Source organism: Orycteropus afer, unplaced genomic scaffold, assembly GCF_000298275.1.
Source record: "Orycteropus afer afer isolate SDZICR_OR568_19922 unplaced genomic scaffold, OryAfe1.0 scaffold00014, whole genome shotgun sequence".
NCBI classification, from domain to species: Eukaryota; Metazoa; Chordata; class Mammalia; order Tubulidentata; family Orycteropodidae; genus Orycteropus; species Orycteropus afer.
Genome location: NW_006921601.1, coordinates 12996677 through 13014435, shown reverse-complemented (window position 1 = coordinate 13014435; position 17759 = coordinate 12996677). Strand labels below are relative to the sequence as shown.

Below are 17759 nucleotides of genomic sequence, written 5' to 3'. Positions count from 1 at the left end.
TTAGGGGTAACTTCAGACCCACAGGGTAACTTCAGACCTGGAGGATATCTACATACCAGGTAGTGAGCTCCAAACTGTTAAGCAGCAAAACTATAAGGCTAGTTAACTGGTTTCCTTCATCCCAAAACAAACAAACAAAAACTCACTGCCATCAAGTTGATTCCGACTCACAGTGACCTCCACTGGGTTTCTGAGGTGGTAAATCTTTACAGAAGTAGATCGCCCCATCTTCCTTCTGTGGAGTGGCTGGTGGGTTTGAACCATCAACCTTCTGGTTAGCCGTAGGCACTGCACCACCAGAGCTCCTTCATCCCCAGTGTCCCTGAATTGCAGATACAGAGAGTGAGAGACTACAAACAGTTTCAGAAGTCAGGGTTTTCTGAGTACATGGGAGCTTTTGCCCTTGATATTCCTTCTGTTTGGACTATTTCTCTAAATTTAGGGTTTCTCTAAAACCCTAAATTTCAACAGGGTTCCTCATGTATTATGCAGAGTAATTGCCCCAAACAGTATCTCCAACCTGTGAATGTTGTTGTTGTTGTTGTTATGTGCCGTCAAGTCGGACCTGACTCATAGTGATCCTTCCTTGGATTTCCGAGACAGTATCACTATGGAAGTAGATTGTCCTTCCTTCCTTCAGAGGAGTGGCTGGTGGGTTTGAATTGCCAGCCTTCTGGTTAGCAGTCAAGTGCCTTAGGCACTATGCTACCAGAGCTCCTGTGAATGTTAGATTACCACATTTTTTTGCATATAATGTGCCCACGTAAATAATGTACACACATAGCATGCATGGGTGGGACAGGGTTGCACAGGTTGTAAAAACATACAATGTGCATGTCATTTGCATAAAAACCTCATGTTTGAGTAAAAATATGTTGTATGGTAAAGGGGAATTAAGATTGCATATGGAATTAAGGTCGTTGATCAGCTGACTTTGAGATAGGGAGAGTATCTTGAATTATCCAAGTGGGCACAATGCAATCACAAGGGGCCTTATAAGTTGTAGAGGTAGACAGGAGACAGAACCAGAGAGAAAGCAGCACAAGAAGCACTTGGCCTAATGTTGCTGCCTTTGAAGATGAAAGACCAAGACCACAAATCAAGGAATGTGGGCAGCCTCTAGAAGCTAGAAAAAGCAAATACACAAATTCCCCCTTAGAGCCTCCAGAAGGGATGCAGCCCTACCAACACTTTGCTTTAAGTCCAATGAGACCCGTTTTGGACTCCTGACCCCCATTATTGTAAAATAATAAAAATGTGTTTTTTAAGCCATCACCTTTATGCTAATTTGGTACTGCAACACTTCATCATTTGATCTCAGCTCAAATGTCAATGTCTTAATGAGACTTTCCTTAAACCTCCGCATCTGCTGAAGTATCTTCCTGTTTTGGCCCACTCGTGCTGCTCCAACAAAAATGCCACAAGTGGACGATTTAACAAAAAAGGATGATTTCTCTTACAGTTTAGGAGGCTAAACATCCAAGTTCAAGTTCCAGCTCTAGGGTCTGGGTGAAGGCCCCTCATCCTTGGGTTTCAGCTCTGCCTCTTGCTCCCGGCCCACTGGAGCTACAGGCATCTCGTTGCTAACTGGTGAGGCTGGCAAACCAAGGTTGAAAAGTAAAATGGCACAGACCCAAGGTTATTAAGCAACAGGGCAGGCCACTAGTTCAAGACCAGAAATAGTCTCAAGATTGGCAGGCAACATGGCAGGCTGCTGAACATGCAGGGTCCCAGCGTGCCAAAAAGCTCAAGACCTTTATCTAACTGTCTTCTTATAGACGAGAAGCAGAACACATTTCAAAGGCAGCTACTCAACTGCTCATAGCAGATTCCATCATGGAGTTCATTACCAGTCTCCTCATGGGGAATAACTACATCCAGCTGCCCAGTCACTCAATCCCAGGCCCAGCCAAGTTAACACATAACCTTAACTACCACCCTCCCATCACCCAGCAATTCTCTATAACCCATTTCTATTTTCACATGCTTATGATTATCTAAGCATGTGAAAATAGAAATGGGTTATAGAAAATTGCTGGCTGATGGGAGGGTGGTAGTTAAGGTTATGATTATCTAAGGAGCTCTGGTAGCATAGTGGCTAAAGCACTTGACTGCTAACCAGAAGGCTGGCGGTTCAAACCCACCAGCCACTCCTCGGAAGGAAGGTTGGGCAATCCTACTTCTGTAGTGATACTGCCTCGGAAACCCAAGGAGGGGTCGCTATGAGTCGGGGCCGACTCGACGGCACATAACAACAACAACAACAACATGATTATCTAAAATTATTTTGTTTGTGTGTGTATTGCCTGGTCCCTCTCATAAGAATGTCAGCTCTAGGAAGGTAGGGACTTGGTTTCTCTTCTTCACGAATTCTCTCCATTGCTTAGGACCCTGGCAGACATTCAATAAGTATTCGTTTTATGAATGAGCCTAAAGCTAATGAGGAAAATAAAACTCTTGTCACTACTGAATCACAATTATAGGCCTGTTAACTGAGTCCCATGCCCTGTAAGTCCTATGTTCCATGGAATTGCCCTATAGAAAATAGAAATAGAATTAGAAATAATAAGAAAAATAGTAAATCAGTTATGTTATTCCAGGTAGTGGAGTCAGAAAACTTACATAGTAAGTACTATCCCTGAGTAGGGAACTCTGGTGGCATAGTGCTTAAGGCATTTGACTGCTATTCAGAAGGCTAACGGTAAGACTGGGCAATCTACTGCCTGTAGAGATACCGAATCAACTGGAGGGCAGTGAGTTTGTTTTTTTTTTTTTTTTAAATCCCTGAGTAACTGCAGACAAGAGAGTCCTCTGTGATTAAATAAGCAGTTTGAGAGGGCCAAAGAAGCGTGAAAAACAAGCATCCTGGGTTAATCGCATAAATATTGCTTAATTACTACAGTTCTTAAAAGACTATAAAAAATGTCATAATAGGAGAAAAATAGATGAGTAAAACAGAACACCATGATTCTTTCCTTTTTATAGCAATGAGTCAATTCTCTAATAAAGATGCCGAAAATTATTAGATTCAGCTAAAGAATGCGGTGCTAATAATCTTTGCAGTTTTCATTTGAAATGAAATGTAGTAAGTAAAAGGCACGTTAAGAAAAGTCTGGTCTCGAGGGAGGTAGGAACCCACCTGGCCCAGTGAAAGAGGCTATGCAGACACGACCTAATGCCCCGGTATTAACACTCTGGAAAAGGACCTCTGGGCTCGGTGCCCTGTCTGGCTTATTCTCGCCAGATCAAAAGAGTCGCACCTCCCTAGGCTAAGCGGACTCTGACCCTGGTAGTTAGTGATAACTATTTTCTGGCATAAACACCCTACAATCAGCTAGCCAATAACCACGGAGTTAAGGCGGGACTTTAGAGTGGCCAGCCAATGGGAGAATGGCAGGGCTGGACTCAAAGCCCAAGTTCCAAAGGCGTTGGCTGGGTTTGCAGCCCGAACTCCGGGCAATGTGGGACCCTCGTGGAGTAGAGGCTTGTGCAGCGGCGCTTGGCGGGGCGCTCTTCCTGCTGCTCTTCGCGCTGGGGATACGCCAGCTGCTGAGGCAGAGGCGGCCGGTGGGATTCCCTCCGGGGCCCATGGGACTGCCGTTTATCGGCAATATCTACTCCCTGGCCGCCTCTTCAGAGCTCCCTCATGTCTACATGAGAAAGCAAAGCCAGGTGTATGGCGAGGTACAGGACCAAAGGGCCCGGGGCAGGGAGGGCCGCCGTTCGCTCCTCGGGTCTGCCCTGAGCCTTCTTCCCAACTGGACTTACAGTCACTCCTGGTGGGCCCAAGTTAGTGCAAATTCTTTCCGTGTGCCTAGCGGCCACAGAAGAGTCGAAACTGCCTTGCGCTTGCGCGGGGTGGTGGTGGGGGATGTGGGCAGCGCCAGGCCTACAGCTCCGGATTGTGGGTCCAGCGGCTTGCGTGCCTGGACCTCTGCGTGTAGTGCCCCCGCCCAGCATGCGCACCATCCCCTGTGGATTATTTCTCAGCCCTGTAGAGCTTGCCTTCAGCGCGCATAGGATAGATTCCAGCTCATGGCTTCTCAGAAAAACAAGACCTCTGAATTGTAGGACCGACCGAGTTCGTTGCTAATAGGAGGTTCATTAATATTTGAGTTTGAGGAAAGACTAAACTAGGATTTTGCTGTAACGATTAAAAAGGGAATACACAGGAGAAAGTCCCTAGCCTAGAATTGGGCCGTGGTAAATGATTATGAAAGAGTGAATGAATGAATGGGTATGGGATCCTACAGTGCAGAGGAGGAAATACTATTCTCATTGCCCAAAAACATCGTACAGGGACATAGGGAAAGAACATTCCAAACCGAGACATGAACAAATACAAAGGCCATGAAGGAGTATGTCATGTTGAGAATCACCTGTAAAGAGACAAGGGTGAGATTAATGAGACCCGTTAGGAGGCTTTTGTGATAACATAGGAGCCTTGATGGAGGTGAGCAGTTGGATGTGAAGGTAGGGAGAAAGAAAAAAAAAAAAAAAGGAAATTAACGAATTAACATGGGCTGTATTGTTTTGGATCTGGACAGCTTGAAGGACTGAGTGGCCATTAACTGAGATAATGAAAAATTGTGGTTAGAGCTGATTTCGGGGAGAGGATCACAGACTGACTTCTAGAAACCAAGGAAAATGTCTCATGTATTTCTGGTTACATCTTTGCCAACGCCATAATTAGACCATTTGTTGTTAGATGTACATTGATTGCTTACTCAGTGGCCCCATGTGTGCAGGGTAGAACTGCTCCATAGGATTTTCTTTATTTTTAATACAATTTTATTTATTTCGTTGTTTTTGTTGAGAATATACACAGTAAAACATACACCAATTCAACAGATTCTACATTTACCATTTAGTGATACTGATTACATTCTTGGAATTGTATAACCATTCTCACCCACCTTTTCTGAGTGTTCCTCCCCCATTAACATAAGTTACTCCTAAGGTTCCTATCTAGTCTTTTGTGTTTTCTGTTCCATTGTGTTTTCAAGACCTTTAGGAAGCAAATGGCCAGGCCTGTCTTTTGAGGCACCTCTGGGTGGGTTTGAACGGTCAACCTTTCACCCAGTAGGGAAACGCTTAACCAGTGGGACCATCCAGGGACTCCAAATCAAAGAATATATAAACCCTGTTAAAACAAAAATCATAGTAAGCCAACAGAAATTGATTAAAGTTTATTGAATATATGATTTGGGCTAACATTTCAACTAGAATGTATGTAAGCAAATCCAAAATTTGAGGTGTTTGTCATAACTAAACTGGCTGACCTGGGTCCAGATTAGATGCTATTTTACTTTAGACTCCCATTTGTTTCTTTAGCCTTACTTCTGCTTCTTACCAGCAGTTGGACTTTTGAAAAACTTTAACTGATCTTAGCACATAAGTTTGGTCAGGAATGTAGTTAAGATAATGACCGAAACTTTCCACTTACTCCTTCCTTGATCAACAGGTTCTCAGAAGAAATGCTGTTACATAAAAAACCAAACCAAATGCACTGCTGTGGAGTCAGATCCAACTCATAGCAACCCTTCCTTGGGTTTCCAAGACAGTTTCACTCTGGAAGTACCAGGACCCCTCTGAAACTGATTTTGTAAAATGCTTGTCTGTGCCAGCCCCAAGATGTCTGAAGGCTAGAAAAACAAGTTATTTTGAACTGTTCATGGTCTGTTGTTGTCAGGTGCCGTCGAGTTGTCTCCAACTCATGTTGTTGTTGTTGTTATGTGCCATCAAGTCAGACCCGACTCACAGAGACCCCTCCTTGGGTTTCCGAGGCAGTATCACTACAGAAGTAGATTGCCCCATCTTCCTCCAACTCATAGCTTATGGCAAAATGAAACACTGCCCATTCTCGTGCCAGCCCCATGATCCTCGCTATGCCTGAGCCGATCATTGTAGCCACTGTGTCAGTCCATCTTGTTGAGGGCCTTCACCTTTCTCCTTGACCCTCCACTTTACCAAGCACGATAGCCTTCTCCGGGGAATGGTTTCTAACCACGACATGACCAAAGTAGGTGAGTCTGGCCATTCTCCCTTCAAAGGAGCATTCTGGCTGCAGTTCTTCTAGGACAAATTTGTTAGTTCTTCAGGTAGTCCATGGTACTTTTCAGCCTTCTTCGCCAACACCACAACTCAAAAGCATCAACTCTTCTTCATTCTTCCTTATTCATTGTCCAGTTCTCACATGCATATGAGGTGACTGAAAAATACCATGGCTTGTGTCAGGTGCACCTTAGTCTTCAAGGAGATATCTTTGCTCTTCAGCACTCAAGAGGTCTTTTGCAGCAGATTTACCCAATGCTATATGTTGTTTGATATCTTGACTGATGGTTCCATTGGTGTTGATTGTAGAACCAAGTAATATGAAGTCTTTGACATCTTCAACCTTTTCTCCATTTATTGTGATGCTGCTTAGTGGTCCAGTTGTGAGGATTTTTGTTGTCTTTATACTGAGGAGTAATCCATACTGCAGACTATAGTCATCAGTCTTCATCAGTAAGTGCTTCAAGTCATCCTCACTTTCAGCAAGCAAAGTTGTGTTGTCAGCATATCATAGGTTTTTATGAGTCTTCTTCCACTCCTGATGCCATATTCTTCTTCATATAATCCAGCTTCTCAGATTATTTGCTCAGCATACAGATTGGATAAGTATGGTGAAAGGATACAATCCTCATACACTCCCTTCTTGATTTTAAACCATGCAGTGTCCCCTTACTCTGTTTAAACGACAGCCTCCTGGTCTATGTACAGGTTCCTCGTGAGTACAATTAAGTGTTCTGGAATTCCCATTCTTCTCAAAGTTATTCATAATTTGTTATGATGCACACAGCCGAATGCTTTTGCATGGTCAATAAAACACAAGTAAACATCTTTCTGGTATCCTTTGCTTTCAGTCAAGATCCATCTGACATCAGCAATGGTATCCCTCATTCCACATCCTCTTCTGAATCCAGCATTTATGGTCAGTCAACCACAATGTCTATGGTCTTATGATAACCTTGAGTCTCATTACACAAAACTTTGTAAATATCAGCCAATTAGAAAATTACCTTTTAGTTCCTGATATTTTGGTATTTAAATATCCTCTAGCCCAAGCTTACAAAAGCATATGGTTGTTTCACTTTTATTTACTATTGGGCTGAGAGCCAGCCCCTGGGGGTGTGTGCAGAATGTATTCCAGGGCCATAGTATTGGGAGTCTTGCCAGATTTCATCTGAGCAGTAAATCTGGTCATTATTGAGTTTTTGGATTTTGTTCCACGTTTTCCCTCCCACTCTATCCAGGATCTCCAGATTTGATCCTTTCCTGAGTGGTTGGCATTGGTAGCCAGGCACCATCTAGTTCTTCTGGTCTCGAGGGCCATTGTGTCCTATGGCTGATTGCTTCCAAATGCACTCTTTTTTTTTTTTCTTTTTTCTTTTTTTTTTTTTTTGCATTCTTCTTCGCTTCTGACACTAGGAGATGGTTAGCTGCATCTTAGATGGCTGCTGGAAAGCTTTTAAGACCCTAGTTGCTACTCACCAATGTAAGATGCAGAGCAAGGCTTTTGTGTATTTTGTTGTGCCAATTGAGTCTGGTGTCCCCCAGTACTATGGTCCTGAGATGGTAGATCTACTGGATCTCTCTCCCATAGTGTCTGGTTTCTGTGAGGGATTACTCTGTGTCTGTCTTCTATTGTTTCTGTAAGGACTGCAGGTATTTTGTATCACTGGTGTTTGTGCAAGATTAGCCTCAGCTGAATCTATCCTTGGTCTAGAGTATACTCCTGTTCACTGACCTCCCGTTTGATCATCTCAGGTGTTTATGTGTTTATCTATAGCCTGGTGTTTGGTGTTAATGGCAATGCAGTATTGTGGACACATCGGTTAGCATTAGCATCTGTCCTCTATCTCTTTTGTGCACAATTTGGTGTCCTCCCATTTCCTAATTTTATCATGGTGGTCACAGATCCTTCCCGTATATCCCTCCCCCTACCCACATCAGCTTGTGGGCCCCAATTAGCTCAAAATTAATCCCTCCATTTCCTTCCCCATCCCAGTAACCTACTAAATGAGTTCTCTTTACCAAGTAAACCCTTCTTTGTCTTTTTCCAGTAATGGGCTCATACAGTACTTGTCTTTCTGCGATTGACTTACTTCACTCAGCATTATGTCCTCCAGGTTCATCCACGTTCTGAGATGATTCGCGTATCCCTCATTGTTCTTTAATGTAGCATAGTATTCCATTGTATGCATGTACCATAATTTGGTTATCCACTCATCCATTGATGGACATTTAGGTTGTTTCCATCTCTTTGCTATAGTGAAGTGTGCTGTGATGAACATAGGTGTATATATGTCTGTTCATGTGCTGTCTCTCACCTCTTTAGGATATATTCCTAGTAATGGAATTGCTGGGTCAAATGGTACTTCTATTTTCAGTTTTTTAAGGAAACACCATACCGTTTGCCACAATGGTTGTACCATTTTACAGTCCCACCAGAAGTGCACAAGAATTCCAATCCCTCCACAACCTCACCAGCATTAGTTATTTTCTGACCTGTTGAACTTTGCTATTATTGCTGGGGTGAAATGATATCTCATTGTTTTGATTTGCATCTCTCTAATGATTAATGAGGAGCTCTGGTAATGTAGTGCCTAAGGCATTTGACTGCTAACCAGAAGGTTGGTGGTTCAAACCCACCAGCCATTCCTCAAAAGGAAGGTTGGGCAATCTACTTCCGTAGTGATACTGCCTTACAAACCCAATGAGGGGTCGCTATGAGTCGGGTCCAACTCGATGGCACATAATAACAACAAAAATAATTAATGATTGTGAGCGATTTCTCATGTGTGTGTTGGCTGCCTGTATATCTTCTTGGGTGAAGTGTCTGTTCAAGTCTTTTGCCCATTTGTGAATTGGGTTATTTATCTTTTTGGTGTTGAGGTGTTTTCTATAGACTTTGGAGATAAGTCCTTTATCAGATATGTCATGTTGTTGTTGTTGTTGTTATGTGCCATCAAGTCAGACCCGACTCATAGTGACCCCTCCTTGGGTTTCTGAGGCAGTATCACTATGGAAGTAGATTGCCCCATCTTCCTTCCAAGGAGTGGCTACTGGGTTTGAACTGCCAGCCTTCTGGTTAGCAGTCAAGTACCTTAGGCACTATGCTACCAGAGCTCCCTCTATGGAATGTTGTTGTTGCTGTTGTTATGTGCTATCGAGTCAGACTCGACTCATAGCGACCCCTCCTTGGGTTTCTGAGGCAGTATCACTATGGAAGTAGATTGCCCAACCTTCCTTCCAAGTAGTGGCTGGTGGGTTTGAACCACCAGCCTTCTGGTTAGCAGTCAAGTCTCTTAGGTACTAAGCTACCAGAGAGAGATGCAAATCAAAACAACAATGAGATATCATCTTGCTCCACCACTAGTAGCAAAGTTCAACAAGACAGAAAATAACAAATTCTGGTGAAGATGCAGTCCCACTGCTGGTGGGACTGTAAAATGATACAACCACTGTGGAAAGCAGTATGTCGACTCCTTCAAAAGTTGGAATTAGAAATACCATTTGATCCAGCCATTCCATTACTAGGTATATATCCTAAAGGAGTGAGAGCCATGACAAGAACAGACATATGCACACCCATGTTCATCACAGCACTATTTACAATAGCCAAAAGGTGGAAACAACCTACGTGCTCATCAACAGAAGAATGGGTTTCCAAGATGGTAAATCTCTGTGGAAGTAGATTGCCCCATCTTCCTTCTGTGGAGCTGCTGGTGGGTTTGAACCCCAACATTCTGGTTAGCAGTCAAATGCCTTAGGCATTGCACCACCAGAGCTGCTTTCTCAAGAAGAATAGAATATTCAGTTCCCATTGCAACTTTGAGGGGCCTTTACTAAATGATTAATAAGAGAGCCTATATCCAAACAAAACCAAATCCACTGCCATTAAGTCAATTCTGACTCGTAGTGACTGTTTAGGACAAAGTAGAACTGCCCCATAGGATTTCCAAGGCTATAAATCTTTACAGAAGTGGACTGCCTCGTCTTTCTCCTGTGGAGCAGCTGGTGGGTTCAAACCACTTTCCTTTTAGTTAGCATCCAGATGCTCTAATCACAGTGCCACCAGAGCTCCTGAACATATATCCATCTCCATTCAAAAGTTTCTCAGTGTGCCATAGAAATGAGGGGTGGGGTGGGGCGTAAAGTCTCATAGGCCTTTCACAAGCCCTTCCCTATGTAAAGCTGGAATAATAAGTAATAATGTATTACTTATTATTCATCTTGGAAATAAAGAGACCCAGATAATCACTTAATGTTTTGAGTTTGAATGAATTTTAAAAGGTTGAAAATTAAATATCTTTTTATGAAAACCATGAAACCCCTAATGGTTAAAGGTTCTGCCTGGAATTCTTTATCTGTTTAATCATAAAGCGTAAATTAGAACCCAGGTTACTGAGTCAATACTCTTTCCTTTATACCCTTTATAAGATAAGAGCTCAGGCACTAAGTGGTTAATGAAGTCACAGTCCTTTACATGCCTTGCAGAGAGAAGACATTCTAAACATTGTCAGTTGAAGGACACCTACATTTTCAGGGAAGTAACTAATACTATGAAAGCTGGGCTTATTACATGTGGATGTCCATGATTATAGTACTCCATACATTCTGCTACTTAAATGCTTTTTTTCCTTCTTCTCAAAGATCTTCAGTTTAGATCTTGGAGGTATATCAACCGTGGTTCTAAATAGCTATGATGTAGTAAAGGAATGCCTTGTTCATCAAAGTGAAATTTTTGCAGACAGACCTTGCCTTCCTTTATTCATGAAGATGACAAAAATGGGAGGTATGTTTATTTTCACCTATTGAGAGATTTATTAAATTATTTTAAATTGTCTGCCTTATTTTAAGTAATTTCAGTGCATAGGATTTGGGATCTATTGTACTCATTAACAGGAAAATATTTATTTATAGAAGTTAGTATTTGGATACCTTTTAGTTCCCCAATCATATTTTTATACAATTACATGCTAATTCTGTTGTAATCCAGTTCTAATAGATTTTATAATGTTTTAAAGAAACCATGTCATTTCTTCAGTAGCATACCTACTCTAGATTTTGATGAATTTTGTTGGATGTTTGAATTTTGCTTCCCTGTCATGTCATGTGTTAAAATACTCTAGCCATTGAATATTCTCTAAGTTGGTAATTAAAGTTAGAGACTTGATCAGATTCAGGTGAACTTTTTTGGGGCATGATTTCTTCACTAAACCAAACCAAACTCATTGCCATTGACTTGATTCAAACTTATAGTGACCCCATTGGGTTTCTAAGACTGTAAATCTTTATGGAAGCAGATTGCCTCATCTTTCTTCTGTGGAGCAGCTGGGGGGTTTGACCCAGTGACCTTTTGGTTAGCAGCTAAATGCCTTAACCACTGCGCCATCTGAGCTCCTTAGATTTCTTCACAGATGGCGTTTATTGCTTCTGGAAAACATACATTGTCTGATTTTTTCAACAAATAGATTGCAGGAAGTGAAAAAAGATAGAGATGAAGTGTTAGCTTAAAGGAGACAATGATATATTAACGAATTTCAATGTGTAGACCTCATTTGGGTCTTAATTGAAACAAACAAACAAAAGACCTTTTTGAGACAACTGGGAATTTAACACATACTGTATTTAACACTTCCTGTATTATTGCTATATATTATTGTAAATCATATTATGGCTTTTTTTTTTTTTTTTTTTTAAGAGTCCTTATCTCTTACACAGACCAAAATATTTTTAGATGAAATATGATTTCACAGTTATATATGTGAGGAATGAGTGGAGGCATAGATGATTGGATGAAGTTGGATGACACATAGATGGGAATTCATTCTATTTTATCTACTATTGAATACTTAAACTTTTCTGCCATCAAAGTAAACCAATCAATCAAAAACAAAACCAAAAAACTTAGTTTCCCATCTCAGAGTAAAAGGCAAAGTCCTGCTATGGCCAAAGGACCCTATAAAATCAAGTTCCCTCGCTTACTCACCGTTTCCTCCCTGCTTTTCTACCGCTGCCCTTCCTCTTATTTCCACTCCACCTGTACCAGGCCCTTGCTGTTCCTGCAACACAAAAGGCTTGCTCTCGTCTCAGCACCTTAGCACTACTTACTGTTCCCTCGGCCTGCAGTGATCTTTTCCTAGGTAACTGTTGTCTTACTCCCTCACCTCCTATAAATGTCACCTTCTCAGTGAGGCCTTCCCTAACCACCCTCTTCTCCTTTCTTACTATATTATCTATCTGCCTAGCTTTCTACCTTCTCATTCATTCCTTTATTTGTAAGCTCCATAAGGGTAGAGATCTTTGCCTCTTTTCTTCACTGATAGGTTTGTGACACTTAGAACACTGCCTGGAATGTAGTAGATTGTCCATAAGTACATGTTGAATGAATATTTGTTGAATGAATCATCATCTGGGAGTGTGAATAGAGAATAGACTATGGCAGTATAAGATTGCTGCACAGCACTATTGGCTTTATTTGTATTTATTTTATTTTTTATTGTGATTTGGGTGAAAGTTCATAGAGCAAATTCATTTTCCACACAGCAGGTCATACACAGTTTGTTCTCATGACATTGACTGCAATTCCCTACAGTGTAACAGCTCTCTACCCACTTCCTCCCTATAGTTACCTCTTCCCTGTGTCCTTCTTTCCCATGCATTCCTGCCCCCTGCGCTGTCTCCCTGTACAAATACTGCCCTTTTGTTCTCCCATGATTGATGTTCTAAAGAATGTATGTAAATGACCTACATGCTTGCCTATTGTGTGGCTGGAGGCTGCAGGAGTGAGTTCAGTTCCAGACCTAAAGGGTACGTAGGGGTCATAGTCTCTAGGGTCTCACCAGGCTCTATCTAACCAGTAAACCTGGTCTTTTTTTATGATTTTAAGTTTTGTTCCACATTGTTCTCCTGCTCTATCTGGAATCTCCTGCACTGATCCCTTTCCAAGTGGTTGATAATGGTAGCCAGGCACCATCTAGTTCTGATCTCGTTGTCACATAGGCCGAGTTTCGCATAGTCCACTAGTCCCTTGGACTAATTGTTTCCACATGTCGTTGGTTTTCTTCATTCTTCTTTGCTGTGGATGAGGAGAGACCTGTTGTTGCATCTAGGTGGCAGCTTCCAAGCTTTTAAGAGCCCAGTCACTACTCTCCAAAGTAGGATGTAGAACAGTGATTTTATGTAGTATGTTATGCCAGTTGAGCTTAATGTCTCCTGTGACCATGGTCCCTAGACCACAGTTCCAACTATTCACTACCTCAGGAGTGGTTGGCTGTGGCTAAGAAATTATCATAACTTTGTCCCTTGTTTGCTCTATTATATATATAGATATTCTTACAGCACATACAAATATGTATGTAGAAATATTGGGAGCTCTACTGGTGTAGTACCTAAGGCATTTGACTGCTAACCAGAAGGTTGGCAGTTCAAACCCACCAGCCGCTCCTCCGAAGGAATACTGAGCAATGTACTTCCGGAGGGAAACAACCTCGGAAACTCAAGGAGGGGTCGCTGAGTTGGAACCGACTTGACAGCAGTGAGCTTTTTTTTAAAACCTTATAGATGATCATGGGTATATTCGCTGTTGCCTAGACATACCTGATAATTCAGCCTTTCTGTCTATCTGTTTACATGTAGATTAATGTTTGTTATCACTGGTAATACAGTATTATGTATGTAAAAGGTTTATTTTTGTTGTCTGTACCTCTTGTTTACCTGTGCTTTCCTTTTCCTTAGTGTTACTGTGTTGGCTTTGTATGTAAGAAAGTTCAGAATTCAAAAAGTACTACACAAAACTATTTGCAATACAAATTATGTATGCACATTATAGAAAAGAATGTGACATTTATTGCCTAGCCTATGTAACAGTAATGAATGAAATTTTGAGTAAACTTCATGTTATATAAATATATGCACTAAAGATATTCTTGGGCTTGATAGTTAATTTTAAGGGAAAATTTTCCACAGTACCAGAGCACCAGCACAGCAGGGCATACTGTGGAGACTCTGGAATTTTAAGACCAACAATATCAATAGTTAGAAAAGTTTGAATTTAATTTTTGCTGTCTTTTTGGCTTGGGGATTTTCACTACATTGATACCTCATTCAGGTGCAAGTATGTGTCTTTTGTCAGTCAGGCTGATATGATCCTGTAAAAAGTTGACTTATGAGTTCATCTGTGCCTAGTTCATCCAGACTGAGTTACGCAAGACGGACCAGTTTCTTGTAGTGGGTCTTTTTTGCCAGTCCCAAGATAGTAAACAAGCTCTATCTTTGTATAAAACTAGACCACTGGGTCTAGTTTTGTAGAAAGATAATTCAGGTACTGGTGACTAGCCATTTGTGTTTTGTAGTCCATAGCATTTTCAGCTGTTAGACACAGGGAAGTAAGAATAATAAAATAATTTTTAATATCTTTTTTTTTTCAGGCTTGCTCAACTCCAGATATAGCCGAGGATGGGTTGATCACCGAAGATTAGCTGTAAATAGCTTTCGCTATTTTGGATATGGCCAAAAGTCTTTTGAATCTAAGATATTAGAAGAAACCAAATTTTTCATTGATGCTATTGAAACATATAAAGGTAGACCTTTAGACCTTAAACAATTAATAACAAAAGCTGTTTCAAACATAACCAACTTGATCATTTTTGGAGAACGATTCACTTATGAAGACACAGATTTTCAACACATGATTGAGTTATTTAGTGAAAACGTGGAACTGGCTGCCAGTGCCTCTGTCTTCCTGTATAATGCTTTTCCATGGATTGGCATCTTACCTTTTGGAAAACACCAACAACTGTTCAGAAATGCTGCTGTGGTCTACGATTTTCTCTCCAGGCTTATTGAAAAAGCTTCAGTCAATAGAAAGCCTCAGTTACCTCAGCATTTTGTTGATGCTTACCTAGATGAGATAGATCAAGGTAAAAATGACCCATCATCTACTTTCTCCAAAGAAAACCTAGTTTTCTCAGTGGGTGAACTTATCATTGCTGGAACTGAAACTACAACCAATGTTCTACAGTGGGCAGTTCTTTTCATGGCTCTTTATCCTAACATCCAAGGTGAGTGTTTTCTTGATGGTCTCAGGGTCTGTCCTTATTTGTAGGGCTCATACCTACTTTAGAGTCTTAGGCCATATACAAAGCATTTTATGTACTTACTCCTGCTGTGCTAGCCAAGGAAAAGACAAATACTTAATAGTTAGAAAGACTTTTCAATTTTCAAATCTGTTGTCTTGATTACTGTAACAAACCTCTGAGATGGGTCTTTTTACGCCCATTTTAAAATGAGAAAAAAGGCAGAATGGCTGACTTGCCCAATGTTAGCCACTGAAAGTTTGTGGAAGCCATTGGTTTTTGAAGCTACATTTTATGCTTCATTATTTTCCTTCCAGAGAGTGATGTTCTTCCAATTCTAAGTGTCTTTAATTTTAACTTTTATTCACATTTTAATGTGTTTTTGAGAACAGAGGTACTCCAGAACATTGGCTACTGGTTATACAAAATGTGTTTAAAACTCCTAACTAATGATAAATCTCAATCTACTACCTATACCCTTTTGGCTTATTATGGGTTATCCTGTATTTTATCCCAAGGGGAGCTTACTTTTGCTGTAACTCTAAGAATTACATAATAACTTGAACACTTTTTCTCTGACAGGACAAGTTCAGAAAGAGATTGATTTAATTATGGGCCCCAATGGGAAGCCTTCTTGGGATGACAAAGGCAAAATGCCTTATACTGAGGCAGTTTTGCATGAAGTTTTAAGATTTTGTAATATAGTTCCATTAGGGATTTTCCATGCAACCTCTGAAGATGCAGTTGTACGTGGCTATTCCATTCCTAAAGGCACAACAGTAATTACAAATCTTTATTCTGTACACTTTGATGAAAAGTACTGGAGAGACCCAGAAGTGTTCTATCCTGAGCGATTTCTGGACAGCAATGGATATTTTGCCAAGAAAGAAGCTTTGGTTCCTTTTTCCCTAGGTAAGAGAATTTTCAGAGGGGCATACATGTAGGATAAAGTGTAATGATGTTTCACGTAGAACATCTTAATCTGAAGTATCCGGCATCCTTATGTAGAATAAAATGCACCAATTCTGAAAACAGCATTGATTCTTACAGGAATGTTTTTATAAAATAATTAGCACCTATTTCTACTCAAAAACAAGCCTTCATTTAATAACTAGAGATAAACTACTGAAAAGCTCTGGTGTCTTCTGAAATTTTTTGCTTGGTGGTTTTTGCTTGTATATAGACCTTGTGGAGCCAGAAGTCAGTAGCAAGTAGCTTGAGAAACAGACCTAGGAAGGGTAATGACATGATAATTTGAAGTAAAACTAGACTCTATTTTTCCTATAGTTTAATGTACCTTATCTCTAACTAGAAACATATTCTTTCTGCTGGGAAAAAGTACACGTATCACAAGACTCATGCATGGAAGATGGGCTAGAAATTCTTCTTCATTGAGGAAGGGTACACACATTTAGTCCATTGAAATGAAATGGGCTTCTCTTAGATCAGTAAAACCAAATGTGACACTTCACATTAGATCTTTGATGGCGTATTTTAGACTCTCTTACAGCATGCAAGAGAAATGGGAAATGGGCCTAATAAGCTTTCACAAGTCCATGAGCTGACAGAGGAAGGTAAATGAATGGGTTCTGGGAACTGAAATGCCAATTTTCATCCTTGGAAAGTTGAGAGAATCCTTTAAACACAACTTTGTCTAACTTTTCTTTAAATTTCAGGTGTCCTGAATGGCACCCAAATATTAGCCATTAATCTTAATAAATACTGTGGGCTTCTAAGAGTATTATATATGCTTTTACAGGGAGAAGACACTGTCTTGGAGAACAGCTGGCTCGGATGGAAATGTTCTTGTTTTTCACAGCACTGCTTCAGCAGTTTCATGTACATTTTCCACATGAACTGCTTCCAAATCTCAAGCCCAGATTAGGCATGACATTGCAACCCCAGCCCTACCTCATCTGTGCTGAAAGACGCTGAAAGTACATGGATGTTTGGAGGAGCAAGGCTGTGTGTTTACCTCTGAATCTTGTTTCATCTGTGTGTGTGTTTGAACAAATTACATCATCCTAAAGCCAAGGGGGGAGCTCTGGTAGTATAGTGCCTGAGGCACTTGACTGCTAACCAGAAGGCTGGACGTTCAAACCCACCAGCCACTCCTCAGAAGGAAGATGGGGCAATCTACTTCCGTAGTGATACTGCCTCGGAAACCCAAGAAGGGTCGCTATGAGTCGGGTCTGACTTGATGGCAATAACAACACCACCACCACCAAAGCCAAGTGAGCATAAAAAAAAAAAACCTCCAACTGGTTGCTGTTGAGGAGAATCTGACTTGCAGCAACCTCATGTGTTGCAGAGGAGAACTGTGCTTCATAGGATTTTCAAGGTTAGGACCTTTTGGAAGCAGATTGCCTGACCTTTCCTCCAAGGCGTCTCTGTATGGTTTCGGACTGCGAGTCTTTTGTTTGACCATTTTGCACCATCTATGGACTCCATGTGAGTATAGATGTGCCCTTTTAAGATTGGACTAGAGCAATATCAAGTATTAGATACATTTGTTTCTAGCTTCTATGATTTTTTTTTAATTGTGATTTGGGTGAAGATTTACAGAGCAAATTCACTTTCCATACAGCAGTTTACACATACTTTGTCTCATGACATTGACCACAGTTTACCACA

At 41.0% G+C, this 17759-nt stretch overlaps 1 protein-coding gene across 1 annotated transcript; it reads left to right on the top strand.

Moving 5' to 3' along the window:
* The first annotated feature begins 3459 nt into the window (after window positions 1-3459).
* Window positions 3460-17060, top strand: LOC103209523 (vitamin D 25-hydroxylase). The gene is made up of 5 exons (XM_007955408.2): window positions 3460-3684; window positions 10699-10840; window positions 14478-15110; window positions 15708-16037; window positions 16885-17060. The coding sequence occupies exons 1-5, from the start codon at window positions 3460-3462 to the stop codon at window positions 17058-17060; spliced, it is 1506 nt and encodes a 501-aa protein (XP_007953599.1).
* Window positions 17061-17759: the final 699 nt, after the last annotated feature.